This window comes from Vulpes vulpes, chromosome 2 (assembly GCF_048418805.1).
Source record: "Vulpes vulpes isolate BD-2025 chromosome 2, VulVul3, whole genome shotgun sequence".
Taxonomy (NCBI): domain Eukaryota; kingdom Metazoa; phylum Chordata; class Mammalia; order Carnivora; family Canidae; genus Vulpes; species Vulpes vulpes.
The window spans coordinates 61,661,946-61,682,013 of record NC_132781.1 but is presented as its reverse complement, the minus strand read 5'-3'; the positions used below and the strand labels follow the sequence as shown (position 1 = coordinate 61,682,013).

Here is a 20,068-nt window from a genome sequence, read left to right as displayed (position 1 = left end):
ATAGAGCTTTAGCCTCTGACCCCTTAACTATATTGGTTATCTTTCAAACATAGAGCCGACTTCTCTCCATCCTTCAGGTCTTAGTTTAAATGCCACTGCCTCACCGAGCCCTTCCCAGCCCACACCCTCTGAAATTATTTTAATTCTGCTATTTTCTGTTTTAGTGTTGCCTTTCTCAGTGGCAGAAAAAGTTCTCCAAAATCCACATGCTCCTTTCCATGTCCCAGCTTCTCAGAGTAACTGAGTTGGGGCCATGTGACTACTTTCCACTGGACTATAAGGGGAAGTGACTTTTTTTGAGCCATTTCTGGACTGAGAGTGGCTAAAAGCTACTGCGCTCCACTCCCACTCTTTTTTTTTGTTGCAGTTATCACAGAAGGTAGGTGTTACAAATGATAGTAAATTATAAGAAGGAGGAAAGTGGGATGCTTGTGGAGCTTTACATGAATAAGAATTAAGTATCCTTTCATAAATGACTCAGATTTCAGATTAAAACTCACACACACACACGTACAAATTTGATGATAACTATAAACCCACTGACCTAAGAAGCTCAACAAACTCCAAGCCCATGCAATATGAAGAAAACTATACCAAAAAACAATCAAGTTATTCAAAAGCAGTGTGATAGAAAAAATATTAAAAGTAGCAAGGAGAGGGCACCTGGGTGGCTCCGTGGTTGAGCATCTACCTTTCATTCAGGTCATGATCCTGGGATCTTGGGATCAAGTCCCACATCAGGCTCCTCGAGGGGAACCTGTTTCTCCCTCTGCCTGTGTCTTTGCCTCTCTCTCTCTCTCTCTATGTGTGTCTCTCATGAGTAAATAAATAAAATCTTTAAAAAAAAAAAAAAGAAAGTAGCAAGAAGGGGAAAATCCCATTAATATATTTGGTACTAAATACTTATCTTAGAAAAGAAGAAAGATCCCAAATCAATAACCTCAGCTTTCACCTAAAGATACTAGAAAAAAAGAGCAAGTTAAAACAAAGGAAAGACAGAAAAGAAAATAATAAAGATCAAAGCAGAGATTAATATGATAGAAAACAGGGACACCTGGGTGGCTCAGCAGTTGACTGTCTGCCTTTGGCTCATGGTGTGAGGATCGAGTCTCACATCAGGCTCCCTGCATGGAGCCTGCTTCTCCTTCTGCTGTGTCTCTGCCTCTTTCTCTGTGTCTCTCATGAATAAATAAATAAAATCTTTAAAAAAATAAAATAGAAAACAAATAATGAAGAAAATGAATGAAACAAAAGCTAGATGGATCAAAGCAAAAGAAGATACAAATTACTAATATCAGGAATGAGAGAGAGAACATCACTACAGATTCTAAAGCAATTAAAAGGGTAAAAGAGGTGGCTCAGCAGTTTAGCGCCACCTTTGGTCCAGGGCGGGATCCTGGAGACCCAGGATCCAGTCCTGCATTGGGCTCCCTGCATGGAGCCTGCTTCTCTCTTTGCCTGTGTCTCTGCCTCTCTCTCTCTCTCTGTATCTCTAGTAAATAAATAAAATCTTAAAAAAATAATAAAAGGGTAAAAGGGAATATTTTGAACAGCTTTATGCCAAGTAATTTGAAATGGACAACTTTCTTAAAAGACACACACTGCTAGGGCCCATTTAAGAAGTGGATAATGTGAATAATTCTATTAAAAAATTGACTTTTTAGTTAAAATTCATTCCACAAAGAAAGGTCCATGTTCATATGGCTTCACTGGTGAATTCTACCAGCTATTTAAGGAAAAATAATGCTCAAAAAGGAATGAATACTCTCAAACTCTTTATATGAGGCACCACCACCCTGATATCAAAACCAGACAAAGACATTACAAAACAGGAAAACCATAGGCCAGTATCCTTTATGAACATAAATGTGAAAGATATTAACAATGTCTAACAATACCTAAAAGGGATCATTCTTCATGACGCTAAAAGGATTTTGTTCTAAGAATGCAACATTGCTTTAACATTAGAAAATCAAACAATCAGTTAACAAACTAAATATGAAAATCATATGAACATCTCGATAGATATAGGTTAAAATATTGAATAAGATCTACCACTGATTCTTGATGAAAGTTGTCGTCTAACTAATAATAAAGGGAGTGTTCTCAAGCTGATTAAGGGGCAAGTATGAAAAATTTCCAGCTGGGACACCTGGGTGGCTCAGCGGTAGAGCGTCTGCCCTTGGCCCGGGACATGATCCTGTAGTCCCAGGATCAAGTCCCACATCAGGTTCCCTGCATGGAGCCTGCTTCTCTCTCTGCCTATGTCTCTGCCTCTCTCTCTCTCTCTCTCTCTCTCTCTCTGTGTCTCTTATGAACAAATAAATAAAATTAAAAAAAAATTTCCAGCTAATGTCATAGTTGATCATGAAAGAATTAATGTTTTCCTCCTGTGATCCAGAGGAAGTAAAGGTCCACTCCTGCCATTTCTGTGTGACACTGCACTGGAGATTGTAAGTGGAGCAATAAGGCAAGAAAAAGAAAAAAAGGCAGAAAATACGACTGTCTATGTATAAAATCCAATGGCACCTAAGTAAAAGACTACTGATACTATTAAGTGATTCTAGCGAGGTTGGAAGATACAAGAGTAATATGTTAAACCGAATTGCTGTTTTGTATATTAGCATCAAATATCAGGTATTAAAATGAAAAAAATAACATCAAAAAATGAAACTGTTAGGCATAAATTTGACAGAAGATCTGAAAAACCTGTACATTGAAAACTGTAGAACACTCCTAAGAGAGATGAAGTAAAACCTAAATAAATGGATCAATATACTATGTTTATAGATGAAAAAACTAAGTATTCTTAAAATGTCAGTTATTTTTACATTGATTTGAAGATTCAAGGCAATCAGAAATCTTAAAATCAAAAGGTACAAACTTCCAGTTTTAAAATAAATAATTCATGGGGATATAATGTGCAGTGTGTACTAAAATTATTAATACTATATTGCATATTTGAAAGTTACTAAGAGTAGATCTTGAAAGTTCTCATAAGAAAAAATGTAACTGTATAGTGATGGATGTTAACTAGATTTGTTTATATACATATATTTTGCAATATATATAAATATAAAATCATGTATAACTGAAACTAATATAATGTTATAGGTCAATTGTACCTTTATAACAACAAATTTTTAAAAAAGACTATAAAGCTACTACAATAATCAAGGCAATATAGTATTGAAGTCACCCAGATTAATAGAAGAAATTAAAAGTCCAGAAATAGATTCATACCTATATCAACATCTGAGTTTTTCCAAGGATGGGAAGACAAATTAATGCAGAAAGAAGGTGCTTTTCAACAATAGGTACTGGAAAATTAGACTACTTATGGACATGAAACAACAACTTGATAAATTAGACGTTATCAAAATGTAAAATCTGTGTTCTTCAAAAGATACTGTTAAAAGAAAGAAAAGGTAAGACACCGACCAGAAGAAAGATTTGCAAAGCATATATTGTATAATGTATAGAATATACAGAATATGTGAAGAATTCTCAAAAATCACTCTCAGGAAATTAAAAACAACCCAAGTGAAAAAAGCCCAACTCCTAGCCAGAATAATGTAAGTCCTTTTGTTCTTAAAACAAGAAAAAGCTGAACAAACTAAAAATCAGTCCTTTTCTTGACCCATCAGAGAACTGAGGTTGTAGGGCAAACCACTATCCCAAAATCTAGATAGAGGTAAATCCAGAGAGTCACAACCAAGTTCTACTCCCATTGAATGGAAGCTATTGGAGCTATAAACTGATAGGAACACTTAAATGGAATTTTGATGAATTTTTGGAGGCAGAATGTGTATTAGCATAAGAATGAGAAACTCCTGAACCCATAGTTTTGGGTGTGGCTTTCAGCAAAAAAAAATCACAAGGCATGACAAAAGCAAATGAAAACAGTCTGAAGGAACAAAACGAGCATCAGAACAAGATTAATATATGACATAGATTTTGGAATTATTGGACAGGGAATTTAACTTTGATTAATATATTAAGGGCTCTCATGGAAAAAGTAGATAACATGCAAGAAAAGATGGGCAATGAAAGCAGAGAGAGGGAAACTCTCAGAAAGAATAAAAAAGAAATGGTAGAAATCAAAGCTACTCTAACAGAAATGAAGAATGCTTTGATGGGCTCTGTTGCAGACTGGACATGCCAAGAATCATACACTTGAGAATATGCCAGGAGAAACTTCTCAAATTGAAATGCAGAGAAATAAAAAAAGGAAAAGAATAAACCCCAAAACATCGAAGAACCATAGGACATTTTGAAAAGGTATAGCACACATGCAGTTGGAATTTCAAGGGAAGAGAGAAACAGGGCAAAAGAAATATTTGAAGTAATAATGGCTGAAACTTTCCAAAATTAGTGACCGACAACAAACCACAGAGAACACCAAACAGGATAAATACCAAAAATCATTGGAAGATTTAACAGACACTTCACCACAGAAGACATAATTACATGAGTAGATACTCAACATAAGTAGTTACTAGGGAAATTCAAATGGAAACTATAATAAGATAACTATTACACACCTGTTAAAATGACTGAAATTAAAAAGACTACTGACCATACCATATATTGGTGAGGATGTATTGCTGGTGAAAATGCAAAAAGGTTCACCTTGAAAATAGTTTGATAGTGTCTTAAAAAGTTATACATATATGTATATACTATATGGTGCAGCCATTCTGTGTCTTATGTATTTACCTAAAAGAAAAGCAAACGCATATTGATATAAAGACTTGTATATGCATGTTCATAGAAGCTTTATTTTCTTATAATTCTGGAGGCTAAAAATCTGCAATCAGAGTGCCAGCATGGTCAGATTTGGGAGAGTTCTCTTCCTGTTTTTTGTATTTTCTGTATCCTCACATGGTGGAGAAAGAGAGCAAACTCTCTGGTATCTCTTTTTATAAGGGCACTAATTCCATCATGATGGTTCCATTCTGATGACCTCATCTACACCTAATTACTTCCTAAAGGCCCCATCTCCAAATACTATTATATTAGGATTTGGGGCTTCAGTATGTACATTTGGGGGGACACAACTGAGTCCATAGCAAGTGGTTACCTATGGTTGGAGGTTAGGGGACAGGAAAGAGGGAGGGAAAGGGGCTTGAGAAATTCCAAGGTGGTGGATGTGTTCATTGATTGTGATGGTTTCACACGTATATACATATGCGAAAATTTATCAAATTATATACTTCAAATGTATACAGTCTCTTATATTCAAATATTCTTAAGTAAAGCTGTGTTTAAAAAAACAAATCTTTTAAGAATGCAAATAAATGCAATGGAAGTGTGTGGAAAGGAAGTCAAAGGACTGATAAGCTCAGGATGTAGGATGAAGTTTCCATTAAGTTGCAGCAGTTGATTGTATTGTGTGCTTAAATATAGATTACTATCAAGGCCATAACTTTTGTTTTGGGTGATGGATTTGCATATGCCTAGCTTATTGTGAAAAATAATTGTTTAAGGTTGGACCGCACTTGGACCAATATTGAGATGTGTCACAAGCCATGAATTATGATGTACCCAATTGATGCATTTGAGGCTTACTCAAAGAAAAAAGGCCAGATTTCTAACAATATTCTGCTCAAATCCTTTGTTACATGATTTGAGTGTTTACATAGAAAAAAAAGCCATCCCTATGATAGCATTTTTCCATTTTATTTACTTATTTATTTATTTTAAAGATTTTATTTATTTATTTGACAGAAAAAGAGAACACGAGAGAGAATACAAGCAGGTGTTGGGCAGAGATAGAGTGAGAAGCAGGCTCCCCACTGAACAGGTAGCCTGGTGCGGGGCCTGGGATCATGATGTGAGCCAAAGGCAGATGCTTAACTTTAAAAAAATTTCTTAACAGGTAATATTTATATGCAAAGAATTTATATGCAAGGTCAACAGTGGAGGTGGGTTCTCCTGCATGTGGCTATGTTAACCAAGTGGTGGCAGCATTGAGTAAGCAGTGTGTTTGGGGGGGTGTGTTTGTTTGTTTTGTTTTTAAGACATGGTTTATACTGGAAGCCAAGTAAATTACTTTGATATGATTTACATATTAGTACGATTCGTTGGTCCCTATCGCCATGTACATCTCTCATTTATTCCCAGGTAGAAACCATTTCAAGAGGTCACCGAACTCTATAGAATTACCCCTTTGTGAGCAATTGCTATCATAGACAGGTTATATCATGTAACTCAAGATGCCTGACTACTCTAAAGTACCTTCAAAAATCCAGAATTTTTGGGAACGCAGTGATTACTTCTTTTCCTTTTTTCCTTTTTCTTTTTCCTTTATTATGATGTCCTTATCTATTTTTGAGTGCATTCAACATTGATAAAAAATTTACCAAAATCAAAAAGCTCTTCAAAACATCTGAATATTTCTTTGTAGAAAGTCTTTTGAAAGATCTGTTCATATGATTGCTTTCTGGCCCTCTTCATTCATCTACCTGTTCATACAATATTTACCTAGAATCTAATCTGCATATGACTCTGTGCCAGGCACTAGGGGAAACAGGTAGTTAGAAAACAGTTGGGTCTAACTATCCTCGCAAAGTTTGCAGGCAAGGTCCCCCAAACGCAACAATCTCTTCTTTCCCCTTGTGTGTCAGAGGAAGCTCATTAGAACAGACACGCTCACTCATCTGAGGGTTTTTCTTCATAGAATATACACTGCTTCGACTGCTATATGGTACATTTATCAGAAGTCAGTGTGTCTAGTATATAGGGTACCAAGAGCTTAATTAACCAGGATGTTTTCAATACTTCTTCTGAAGAATAAGGCAACTTTTGCATCTCTGTGTACTCTTCAGGTTACTCGAGAGAATTATGAAGAGCAAAGGTAGCAACCTTTGTGTTGTGTATAGGTTCCCACTCCATTCTTTCTTTTTTTTTTTTTTTTTTTTCCTTGCCAGCCTGTGAAATAGGCCTGCCTAGGGATATCCTGTGCGGCTTCTATGGCTACAGGAGAAAGAGGCTAAGGAAGGGTGGAGGGCCAGATCCACCTCTCCTGGCCTAGTCAACACCTCCCACTCCACCTCCAAGCTCTACTAATTCTCAAATTTGGAGGTGGAGTAGCAGAATGAGATTAGACTCACTTCCCATTCCTTTCTTGTCCGCTTACTCTTTGATGATGAAGCAACTCTTAAATGATGTTGGGCAAGTGGTAAGCACCTGATAAGTATTTTCTGTCTCGAAACCTTGATGTAGAACCCAAAGGGTATAATTTAAATATTACTTATTGGCTTGAGAACAGGAAACACAGCTTCCAGAGGTATCTCTCTTATTTACTCCTACAAAATAATTAACTCGTTAAGAGACTATAGCTAAATAATTTGATCAGGCAGACATTTATTCCATTAGAATATAGGCTCCAGAGGGTAAGGATTTTGTCTGTTTGGTTCACTACGTATCCTCAATCCTTAGAACAATATGGGGCACATGGTAGACACCCAGTATTTGTTGAGTGAACAAGTGAGCGAATTTTCAAGGGCCTATATATTGTGTTTAGAGTGTGGACTTCAACCTATCACAAAGCTTTGCCTTAAATTTCAGACTTTTCAAATCCTGAAATGAAGAAATCAATAAAAAACAGACAAACGTGAATCTTTTACTTTAGATTTATATTGGAAGATGTAAACATGCCAGATACATAACAATGCAGATGCAAAGATACTGACAAAGATTTTAATGAAAGCCACCTTTGGTTTTTCGTTTTATTTTTAAAGGGTAGATGTCAGAGGTTGTAGAAGGATCAGACATCTGTTCTAATTGTTCCTGGTTGTCCACTGATTTTGTCTAGTTTCATCTGTAAGTCAGGGATAATAGTACTCATTTATCTAACAGGTATTTATTGAGTCCCTCCTATCCCAGGCATTGTTCTTTGTGCTAGGAAGACATCAAGGAAAAAAAGACAAAAATTTCTGTCCTTGTGGAGTAGCAGGAGAGACAGACGATAAAAAATCAATGTGATAAATATACATTTATATTTATTAGAAGTTGATGTGCTATGAGAAAAAAAGTAGAGCATAGAATAGAGAATCAAGATATTGGAGGACAGATTGTATTTTTGTTTCTTCAACATTTTATTATGAAAAATCTCAAATTTACAGAAGAGTTAAAAGAATGATACAGGGAACACCCATATAATCCCAACCTAAATACTATAATTGTTAACATGTTGCTATTTTGCTTTGTCATATCTACCCATTGATTCATTCATCAATCCCTCTTGTTTTTGAGGCATTTAAAAGTAAGAACATACGATGTATCCCTAAAACTTCAGCATGCATATCATTAACCACAGGTCAGTATGTATGTTTTTATGTAAAATTTATGTTGCATTGACATACATACATTTTAAACATATTGAATGTAAGTTTTAATCAGTTTTGAAATAATGTAAACCCCCTAGCAGAATATAGTGTGTGTGGGTGTGTGTTTATCAACTGAGAGAGTTTTCTCATGTTCCTTTCCAGTCAATTCCTGTCCCTGCCTCCATCCTAATCCTCAAGAAACTGCTGGTTTGTTTGTTTTTTATATGCATATTTCCCATTTGAATACATTCCTTTGAAAAATACCTATTTATGTATTTGGCTCATTTTTAAAAACTGATTTATCTTTTAATGATTTTGTTTTGAGAGTTCTTTATATATCTGGATACAAGTTCTTTGTCAGATATATATTTTACAAATATTTTCTCCCAGTTTTTGGCTTGGCATCCGTTTTGTTAATATTATTTTTTTGGTGGGTATAAGATTTTAATGTTTCTGAAGTCTAATTCATCAGTTTTTTTTATTTTGTGCTTTATGCTTTTGTATTCTAAGAAACCTTTGCCTGTATCTAGCACAAATTAAAGTTTTCACCCAGAACCCAGTTTTAGCTTTTATGTTTAGATTTATTATAGTTCAGTATCCCGCCCCACTGCCAAATGGCTATCAAGTTACTCAAGGACTTTTTGTTCAAAAGATTTTCCTTCCTCCACTGAATTGCTTCGGCATCTTTATAAAAAATCAAATGATTGTATAAATGTGAATCTAAAGCTGGGCTCTTGGGCAGCCCCGGTGGCCCACCGGTTTAGTGCCGCCTTCGCCTGGGGTGTGATCTTGAGACCCAGGATCAAGTCCCGCGTTGGGCTCCCTGCATGGAGCCTGCTTCTCCCTCTGCCTGTGTCTCTGCCTCCCTCCCTCTCTCTCTCTCTGTGTCTGTCATGAATGAATGAATAAAATCTTTTAAATAAATAAATAAATAAATAAATAAATAAGTAAGTAAGTAAGTAAGTAAGTAAGTAAGTAAAGCAAGCTGGGCTCTTTATTCTGTTTCTTTGATGTATTTTTCTGCCCTTATACCAGTACCACACTGTCCTGATCACTTAGCTATATAGCACGTCTTAAAGTCTGATATTATATAATAAGTCCTCTAACTTCACTCACTTTCAAGATTGCTTTGGATATTCCTGTGCCTGCTCATATAAATCTTAGAATCAGTCAGCCTCTACCAAAAATACTCATAGAATTTTGATTGAGATTACATTGAACCTATAGATCAATTTGGAAGACTTGACATCTTAGTACTGTTGAATCTTCCAGTCCGTGAACACAACATGCCTTCTATTTGTTTAGGTCATCTGTCAGCAGGGTTTTATAGTTGTTATTATAGAGGCCATTCTCAAATTTTAAAAATTTACTCCTAAGTGCTTTATGATTAGTTAACTATTATAAGAAATATTTTTAACATTTCATTTGCAAGTAGTTGCTGTTTGTATACAGAAATACAACTGATTTTTTTGTATTGATTTTGACTTTGTATTCTGTGATCTTGCTAAGTCCACTTTATTAGTTCTTTCATTGTTTTGTAAATTCTTTAGAATATTCTGTGTAAATAACCATGCCATCTGTGACTAGAGCATTTCAATTCTTCCTTTCTGATTTAGGCTTCTATTTTTCTTTTTCTTATATTATCACACTAACTAGGATCTCCAGTAAAATATTGGATAGTAATGGTAGCAGAGACACCCTTGTCTTCTTTTTTTTTTTGGAGAAAAAGATTCAGTATTTCATTATTAAGTATAAACTTAGCTATAAGTTTTTTTGTAAATGCCTATTATATTGAGGACTTTAAGCTTTGCATTGCCTTTGCCAAACCACTGGTACTATCTTTGTGTAGTTCTCCGAGCCTTGGATGGGCTTCTCGGAGTTTTCTTTCTGTGTGTGTTGTTCAGGGGTCAGAGATTTGAGCAGAATTTACAGATATACTTTGAGTCTCCACTCTGTGGCTTTCTTCTTTTCTGGATATCTCCCTCCAATTTTCAGCTGCTGTGGTAGCCTCAAACTTTGTGCTTTGATTCCTTAAGCAAGTAGGACTGCAGATATCTATCCAAGTTCTAGCTGTTCTGAGCCTAAAGAAAACCTCCAAAATGGGAAACTTGGGCAGCCCGGGTGGCTCAGTGGTCTAGCGCCACCTTCGGCCCAGGGTGTGATCCTGGAGACCCGGGATCAAGTCCCATGTCGGGCTTTCTGCTTGGAGCCTGCTTCTCCCTCTGCCTGTGTCTCTGCCTCTCTCTCTCTCTCTGTGTCTCTTATGAATAAATAAATAAAATCTTAAAAAAAAGGGGTGGGGGACTCTTTGAGTGACATTCCTGTCTTTCAGATGCCCACTCTCCTCCAAATCTGTCTGGGTCTAGTGATTCTCCAGTGTTTTACAGATGGCTTTTATAAAATAGTAGTTATTTGAACATTTTTATTGAGATATAATTGGCATATAACATTGTATTAGTTTCCAGTGTATAACACAACGCTTCAATATTTGGATATATTGTGAAATACTCACCATGGTAAGTCTAGTGAACATTTATCACCATACATAGATACAAGATTTTTTTCTTATAATAAGAACTTATAAGATCTATTCTCTTAACAATTTTCAAATACACAATACAATATTATTCACTGTAGTCATCCTGCTGTACACTACATCAGTAATGTACATTACAACTATAGGTCATTGTTTTTTATGTTTGTTTTCCAGTGTTTACAGTAATTGTGAGAAGTTTGGTCTAACCTAAACTACTTCACGATTATCAGAAATGGAACCTACTTTAAATAACATGATCAGAATAGTCCTTACAAATAATGTAACATTTAAGCAAAGATTGAGTAGATGGAATAGATATTGAGTGTGAGTCAGAATGGCTCCAGACTTTTTTGGCAAGCAGCACAGGAGGATGGAATTGCCATCAACTGAAATGGAGAAAACTATGGGAAAATCAGTTTAATAAAAAAAGATCTGTGCCCTAGAAGGCTCACACTCATAAGTGAGAGAGAGAGTTAAATAACTAATGTTATCAACTGACTGAACTAATGTGCTAAGTATTCTTTATAGCAGTTCTGTGGGAGAGCAGAGGAGGAAAATGTATCATTTCAATTTGTGATGAAGGAACAGGTGCCAATCAACGTGTTGAGGAATGACTAGGGTGGGAAAGACAGGGAAGAAGGAATTAGTTATGGAAGAGTCATCATGCATTTCATGAACAATAGTACAGAAATACAAAGTTAATTCTAAGGAAATGAGGGAATGGGACATTGCTTGATGTGACCAATTTGACTATGGTGGTTGGGAAAGAGATGGAGCCTTTGGAGAGGAGGTTTTAGGAAAAAGATATAACCAGGCTGAGGACAGTATTATTTATTATGCTAATGAGCTTGCACTTAACCTATAGAGGCAGTAGGAGAAGGTACTTTTTTTTTTTAAGATTTTATTTATTTATTTGAGAGAGAGAAAGCAATAGAGCAGGCATGAGCCAGGTGAGGGGCAGAGGGAAAAGCCAACTCCCCACTGAGCAGGGAGCCTGGAGCTGCATCCCCAAACCCAAGCCACAGGCAGATGCTTAATCCACTGAGCCATCCAGGCGCCCCAAGAGGAGGTACTTTTAAATAATAACATAAAAATCCTTGGATAGAGAATAAACCAATAATTTGTTCTTTTTTGGGTGTGTTCATTGTCCAAAGGCAATTAAGCATACACATACGTGCGCGCACACACACACACACACACACACACACACAATCATACACATAGTGTAGTAGTTCTATAGAATGGTCTCAAGGCATTCTCTGGGTTGTTTTCTTGCAACATTATGGTTACAATTTGAAGGCCTTTTTTTTTTGACATGATTTAATGACCTCTCATGATCATAAATAGAGGGGAAACATAAAGTGAATACTGCCAATTTTCCCATTCATTTGGTAGGATGTTGACTGGTTATTCATTAGCCGCTGTATTCTGTGGGTCAAAAATATTTTATAACCATTGTGAAAAAAATTGATGCTACTGAGTCTTAGGATTGTTTCTTCAAATCATGGACCCAAGGACTTCAGGGGACTTCCACTACATGTCAGTCAAAAGCAGAAAATATATTTATTTCTCTTACTCATATAATAAAGTATTCAATGCTTTTCTGCACATGTTTAGGCATGTATTAACCTAGAAATTGTGTTGTATTTGTAGGCCTAAAAGAAACAGTGCATTCCTTGGGATATGTTAGGATTATCAAATGTCTTGATTAGAAAGTGGGGGGCTCCTCCAATTTTAACTTTTAAAAAAATAGTATTTATTTATATATTGATTGATTGATTTATAGTGTGTGAGCAGGGGGAGGAACAAAGGGAGAGGGAGAATCTCAAGCAGACTCCCTGCTGAGCATGGAGCCCAAAGTGGGGCTGTATCTCATGACCCTGAGATCATGACCTGAGCTGAAAGCAAGAGTCGGACTCTCAACCGACAGAGTCACCCAGCCACCCCCAATTTTAACTTTTTTTAAAGATTTTATTTATTTGAGAGAGAGTGAGAGAGAGAGCATGAGTGAGGGAGGGGGCAGAAGCCGGGGGGAGGGTGAGCAGCAGACTCCCTGCTGAGCAGGGAGCCCAATGTGGGACTCTGTCCCAGGGCCCTGGGATCATGACCTGAGCCAAAGGCAGATTTTTAACCAACTAAGCCACTCGGAGCCCCCAAATTTTAATTTTTGAATGGTATTTGAGATGATTGGATACTTATGACTTCTATATACATAAGGAAAAACTGGCTTTAGGGCAAAAAGATGTAGATTTTAATTCTGGATCTTCCTCTTCATAGTGGCTTGAAATTAGCTGAATCTCCCAACTCTGGGCTTTGTCTTGAAAATGGAGATGATAATACCTTTTTCATTTTAGTCTCCAGTAACTATGAATATCAAAAAGGAAGTGGATATGATAGTAACATGAACATTATAAAGCACTATGTAAATATAAGTTATACGAATTTGTATTATTGCCATTCACTGCATATTACATAATAAAAAGTGTATCTTTCCTGGCAAAGACTGCAAGTGAGATTTAATTCACTGCTGAGATAACATAGAGTTCTATAAAAGTGTATGTATGTATGTATATATGTATATGTAATGTATGAATCAGTCTCCTTGATTCTTATGATCTTAATTTTTAAAATCTACTCATATAGGTTCTTTTCCTTTTAGACTAAATAACCTCAGTTTTCATATGCTCTCTACGTTACACCTTTGTATGTCCACACATCTTTTAAATAACTATTAATGAAGTGGCTTAAGAAAAAATTGCTTGGAATTGGTGGCCTGATTATGAACTGAGTTTCACTTGAAGGCATACCTAAGAGGACTGGTCTCTAGTGCTGGCCCCCATATTCTCACATGTTTATAGAGCTTCTTAAGAATTTTAGCCGTTGCATGAGATAAATTATTTGCTATAACTTCAGTGTTATTGTTAGTGAATGGAAGAGCACAGACCAATAGGTGGTGACATTAAGTGTAGCTCAGACTTATTGGTAAGGGGATGACTCTCCAAACCTACAAGAGACCTGAGTTCTTTCAATCAGTCCATGTTAAAATTAAAATTAGCCAATTTTAAGCTTAGAAATGAACTAATTTAAGCCCTAGGTCAATAATGGAGATCTTAAATACAATTACTTTTCATTTACAAAGCTTTTGATTAACTGTGCCATCTATCCATATGCCGTATATCCATGGCATGGAGCTTCAACATAAATGGTTAATGTCTAAGAAATGAATCATCAATATCATCCAAGTTAAAAAATGAGCCACTGTTTTTATTCTCAAATAGTGAACATGTGGTTTTTAAGAAGTTTTACTAGAACCTGTATAATCATTTTCTGGTTTCAGAGAAAACAGAGGGATACTTACTCTGCTAGAACATTACAGAATAAATACAGTTATTGAAAGTGAACAACTGTTGATTGGAAAGACATTTCAAAGACCCCATTTCTATATGAACATAATTCAAATTACTACTTTCATACATATAAAAGACTTCAGTAGTTGAATGCTGGAAAATTGGATTTAAAGTAAAATAGTAGTATCCCATTTAGAATATAGAAGATCTAAGGTACAAGGCATAGCTCTTGAAAACAATTTAAACTTTGACTTTGGTAATGTTCTTAAAAATTATATTTAGGGACACCTGAATGGCCCAGTGATTGAGCGTCTGCCTTTGGTTCAGGTCATGATCCCGGGGTTGTGGGATCGATTCCCACATCAGGCTCCCCCCAGGAGCCTGCTTCTCCCTCTGTCTATGTCTCTGTCTCTCTCTGTGTGTCTCTCATGAATAAATAAATAAAATCTTTAAAAAAATTATATCTAAATGCCATCCATTGTGTAATGAACAAAGAAACTTTAATGTAGCAAATAGTAACTTTACTTCAGTAATATTAGGCGGATGGGCTGATTGTTGGGTTTAGGGTAACCTAAGGCCACTCTGCATAGAGTAATAAAAGCCTTATTACTTTTACTTATTACTTTTCAAAATGAGATGATGACTGACACCTCCTATCTATATGTTCTTTTCCTACCAAATAGAAAACCAAAATGATATTTTGGATATCAGTGTGCTAGTGCTTCAGAGAAATATGCGTGTGTGTATGTGTAGGTGTGTGTGTGTGTGATTTGCTTTTTTGTTATGTCATTTGGGAGGAAGTTAGGCACACAAATGATGTTATGAGTATTTTAACACCAGCAAAGCCCTTTAATCTGTGATAGTGGAAATATTTAATAGAAGACTATTCATGGAAATGTCTTTTGTAGGAAAAACATAGATCTAAACCACTAAGTAGGGAAACTAATTGAGGCAAAGACTTAGGACCTGGCTGTTTCCAGATCTCATTGGTATTGTTTTATTTCAGACATTTTACCCTTTCACCAGGCCAGCCGCTCCCGCCCTGCAATTGCCTTATACCATTACAGTGGTTAATTATAGCCATCAGCCAAAGCACTTTGGCTTACTATTTTGGTGGAAAGAAAAAGGGCGAAGTAATGATTTTACACCTTTCCTGAGGCTAACTCATAATGTAGATCTTCAGATCTCAAGTAAAGACCTCCAAATAAATGACCATTTAAAAATAGACCAGGGCAGCCCCCATGGCCCAGTGGTTTAGCGCCACCTTCAACCCGAGGTTGATCCTGGAGACCCGGGATCGAGTCCCACGTCAGGCTCCCTGCATGGAGCCTCCTTCTCCCTCGGCCTGTGTCTCTGCCTCTCTCTCTCTCTCTCTCGCTCTGTGTGTGTGTCTGTAGTGAATAAATAAATAAAATTTAAAAAATAAATAAAAATAAAAATAGACCAATTTATTTACTTTTCAGACCATGTGGATGAGCGAACAGTGTGCAATGGAATTGCCCCTGAAAAAGATGTAGATGGATTTCATATTATCAATATTGGAAGACTGTGCCTTGATCAGCATTCTCTCATACCCGCCACTGCCAGTGCAGTTTGGGAAATAATCAAGAGAACAGGTTGGTAACTTGTGGTCCACTGGACATATGTATGAAGTGCCACACTGAGCATTTGTGCAGTTCCTTGATGGAACCATTTCACTATTGAGTGAAAGAAAATGATAAGCCATAAAACTTCAGTCTGTAGAAAGTTATAAAATCATAGAAGTCAAAGAATAATCCAAAATAAATAAAATAAAATAAAATAAAATAAGGAACACATGTCAGCTTACTGGTAACTACTGTTGCACCTTATAGGAGTGGATTTTTCCCAATAGTAGGATTGTGTCCCTGCTTTTAAATTATAAACTTACTGTGCATTTTCCAAAATGAATTGTGATTTTCCTTACCTTTAGAAACAAAATGTGATGAACATATTTGAGCCATCTCTAATGGCTTCAGTGTTTACTGTAGACATTTACATTTGAATTGTGCTCTGAATACAATACAAACATTCTCTTGGACTCTGGAGGTATATAGAGAGATATATACCTCTACATTAATCAGTTCCATATTGCCTTTATGTTTGTGATTGTCCTGCCTCTCTCTCTCTCACTGTCTCTTCCACTTCTGACAGCATCTTCTCCTTTCAGTTGTGCTATTTTCTAAAGGAGAAAATTTCAAGAGAAAGTAAATCCTAGAACCATGCTCTTAGGACGTTACTACTTGTAAAAGCCTTAATTCTAACCTCTTCATTTTACTTATGAAGCAACTATGCCCAAAGGAGGTAGAGTGTGCTATATCTGCAAGTTTTATCTTTCATAACTTTCTGAATCCCTAAAGTTCAGTGCCCTTCTCCTATGGGGTAAAGTGCATGAGTTTTGTAAGAAATTCCCTTTTTCCCAATTCATTTTGTTCCAAATTTGCTGAAAGTTTGATTACCAATTAAGCTTGACATTGTTGTACTTTATTACTTTATAATTAGTAGTAATTATTACTTATATTTTAAGTTTTTTGCATGTCTAACTCTTCGTGTGAATCTCCATATTTAAAAGTAATTTAGTGACAACTTGAAAAATGTAGTTTTTTAACAAGGACAATTAAAGAGGAAGTGACAAATCCAAGAAACATAAAAATAATGTTTATAAATAATGAATGTGGGCACATTATAGACTAGCCACACAGTAATTCAAATTTTATTAGAAGTTTTTAAAGAATGTTTTAGTTGGCTGTTCAAATGTTTAATTTGCTTCTTGTTTTTGATTCCTCATTTAAATCAAACTCTGTGTTTTAAGGAATTGAAACATTTGGGAAAAATGTGGTTGTAGCTGGAAGATCCAAGAATGTAGGGATGCCCATTGCCATGCTTTTACACACTGATGGAGAACACGAACGGCCAGGAGGTAGGTAGGACCTTAGAGATTCCATATACTCTTACAAATTTCTTTATTGTTAAAGTCATCAAGTAAGGATGTTTAACAATGTGACTTGGTATATTCGTGAGTTTATGCAAATTAAGGCTTCCCTTCTTCATCTAATGACATGAGCACCTTGAAAATGAATAAAAGAATTGCTGGGAATATACAGCCCCTTTGTCCCTATTACTGTTATTATTTTGGCCTTATACATTTTCTTTAAATAATTGACAATATAAACATTAAGAAAAGTAGAAAGCCACTAAATACATAACAATCACATGTTGACGGACTTCTGCATGCTCAGAGGCACACACACACACTGATGTATAGATATATAGATTTCTTATAATTATTAACCTGGGTGAATTCCAGTGTCTTGATCTTAAATTTTTAGATCTTTCTTTTAGGATCTTTGTTGACATAAGGCACATGAAATAACTTTTTAAGTCACAAAGCCCTATGGGAAAAGAAGCCCAGTGATGACATATCACTATCTTAAATGATGAATGAGACTTTTGAGTATTACTTTTCCTTCCTGGGCCTGAGGATTTAAATATTGCCGCTAATCAAAATGTGTATATGGATTGCAGTAAATTAGGGCCTGGTAATGATTCCAGGTAACTTTAAAAAGCCTTAGTTTTGAGGAGCTTTTTGAAAGGCTAAATCTAGTAATATGAACACAATATCATGGTGAACATCTACAATTCTAGTGTTATTATTTATGTCTAACTCAATCTACTAGTGCTGTCTCTTAGGATATAATATTGATTCATATTTGCCTTTGTGGAGTATTTTCTGCATTAAGCAAGTTAAAACAACCAGAAACATTTACCTGGGTATACCATTTTTTTGGAAAATTTTGACTCGGTGTCAGTTTGCCATTTTTTTCTTCATTTTCAACCTTTTATTTTCTTACTTCATTGATAACATAACAAGCAGCATTATGTTGTTCCACAACCTACATGGTACTTTCTCATAAACCATCTTTTTCATTCTTAGTAATTCTGGCATAGATTATTTTAATTTTGCAGCTAAAGGAATGAGCTCTCCAGACTTTAGATGACTTACCTAAGGCACACAAAGAAGTGGTGAATCCAGAGCTGGGAGCTGGGTGTTGACTGGGTTTAGGAGGATAGACTTGGAGTCAGACCCTGTCCTGCCAAGCCATGTGTGCTTGGGCGAGACATTTATGCCCAAGTTTCCACTTCCCACATCCGTAAAATGCAAATAATATTAATATCTCCTTCTCTGGGTTTTTGTGAAAATTAGATGAGATATGAGTGTAAAGCCCTAATTATAGTGCCTGACACAGTAAGTTAAGTTAGCGCTCAGTAAGTGTGAACTGTGGCTGTTACTATTATTTCCACTCTATGTTTAACTTAATAATCTGCGGCCATATTAACTGTAAAGTTTAGAGTGACATGATCCAAGTTAATGATGTATTTTTCCCCTTCATTTGGAATTTTGTCTTTTTCTGCTAGTCTTTGTTGCAATAATTTACATAAACATAAAATTTATAAAGTCTGTAAAGTGTTTGATTAGAAATATGACATCATAATGTACATAATCGTACTTCCCATTGTACTTTTTCTCATAGGTTATCAATGTATTTTATGCTAATTTCTTGGTAGGTTTGCATTTTGAATTATTTATTTGTCTAGAATACCTAAGTCTAAGAAAATCAATTTATCCCTTTTTTATGCGACTTTAAATTAGACATCCCCGTGTCATAATACATATTAACTTTATAAACATTTTATGTTGTGTATTACAAAATATTCTCACTTGAATGCATGTTAAAAATTGAATAAAAGTGGAATGAGTTATAATATTGGTTATTTATATGCCAGGTAGTTAAATTTGCATTTATTATAGCAGCACCTAGGTGCCGTTATAATTGCAGTATCTAAAAGGTAATAAATTATATTAAAAATGAGGTTGGGCAGTTTGTAAAATGAGTGGTGTTTAATCTCATGCATATTTAATGGGAATGTGGTGACATATATGATTAATATAATGAATTGTTGAGAGCTGCTTACTGAAGATTTGGAGTCTGTGGGAAAGTTAATATTTCAAACGTTCCTGTCTGTTAGAGCAGTAATTATGTGCAGTGACTACATGTGCATTGTTAGCTAATGGAGATAATGAAGGGGGATTAACTAGGCAAATTCATATCTATGGGACTGTTCTGATGACACTCACAATGTTGAGCAGTCAGCTCCTACTGTATTTCTTTGCCAGAAGAGATTCAGAACCCTAATGATTCATTTGTGTCTTAAAGCCAAAGATAATTGTACTAGAAGAAAAATGGCTATACTGTAATTTAGCTTGATTAATATGTGTCACTTTTGGCTAGCTTTTAGTCCTGATTATTTAGGACATAAATCCCAGTTGTTTGGTGAGAAAGAGTTTCTTTTAATTCCTCAAGGGCTTGAAATATATAAAGCACTGAGAATGTGCTAAAATCATGAGGCAAAAGGGTAGTGCTGGTGCTTGACACTGCAGGATGCTGCAGGGAGATCATCTTCTGCTGAGGACATGTCATCACAGAAGGCTTTGTTGAGGACGTGGCATTTGAGCCACTCTATAATTTATATAGAGTAGATCAGAGATGGTTCCTGTCTTTCAAGAGCTTAGAGTCTTGGTGGTAAAGGGGGAGATAGATACAGAGGTGCATGATATACAAGTATGCATGTTTTAAATTGTAAATATCCAATGGCACAAAATAAATTTTGACATCTCTAAGAAAACACTGCATTTGCTTAGGGAAGCCTGTGGTTAATTGAGGGGTGTAAAGATAATGATAATGGAGAATCTCTTCTCTTGAGCTCCACTACTTACAAGGATACTTGAATGCCATTGTGACTACCTAGAAGACACTGTGTATTCTTTTAACTTC

General features: G+C 35.8%; 1 protein-coding gene across 18 annotated transcripts in view; it reads left to right on the top strand.

The window, feature by feature from the left end:
* Positions 1 to 20,068, top strand: part of MTHFD2L (methylenetetrahydrofolate dehydrogenase (NADP+ dependent) 2 like) — a 130,719-nt gene that overhangs the window by 21,655 nt on the left and 88,996 nt on the right. For all 18 annotated transcript variants that reach the window (XR_011999861.1, XR_011999864.1, XR_011999863.1 and 15 more), the window contains 2 exons: positions 15,680 to 15,832; positions 17,047 to 17,154. Coding sequence is in view for 13 of the 18 variants with exons in the window: in XM_072748773.1 (XP_072604874.1) it covers positions 15,680 to 15,832; positions 17,047 to 17,154 (261 nt within the window). In the remaining 5 variants the exon portion in view is untranslated. The remainder of the gene's footprint in view (positions 1 to 15,679; positions 15,833 to 17,046; positions 17,155 to 20,068) is intronic.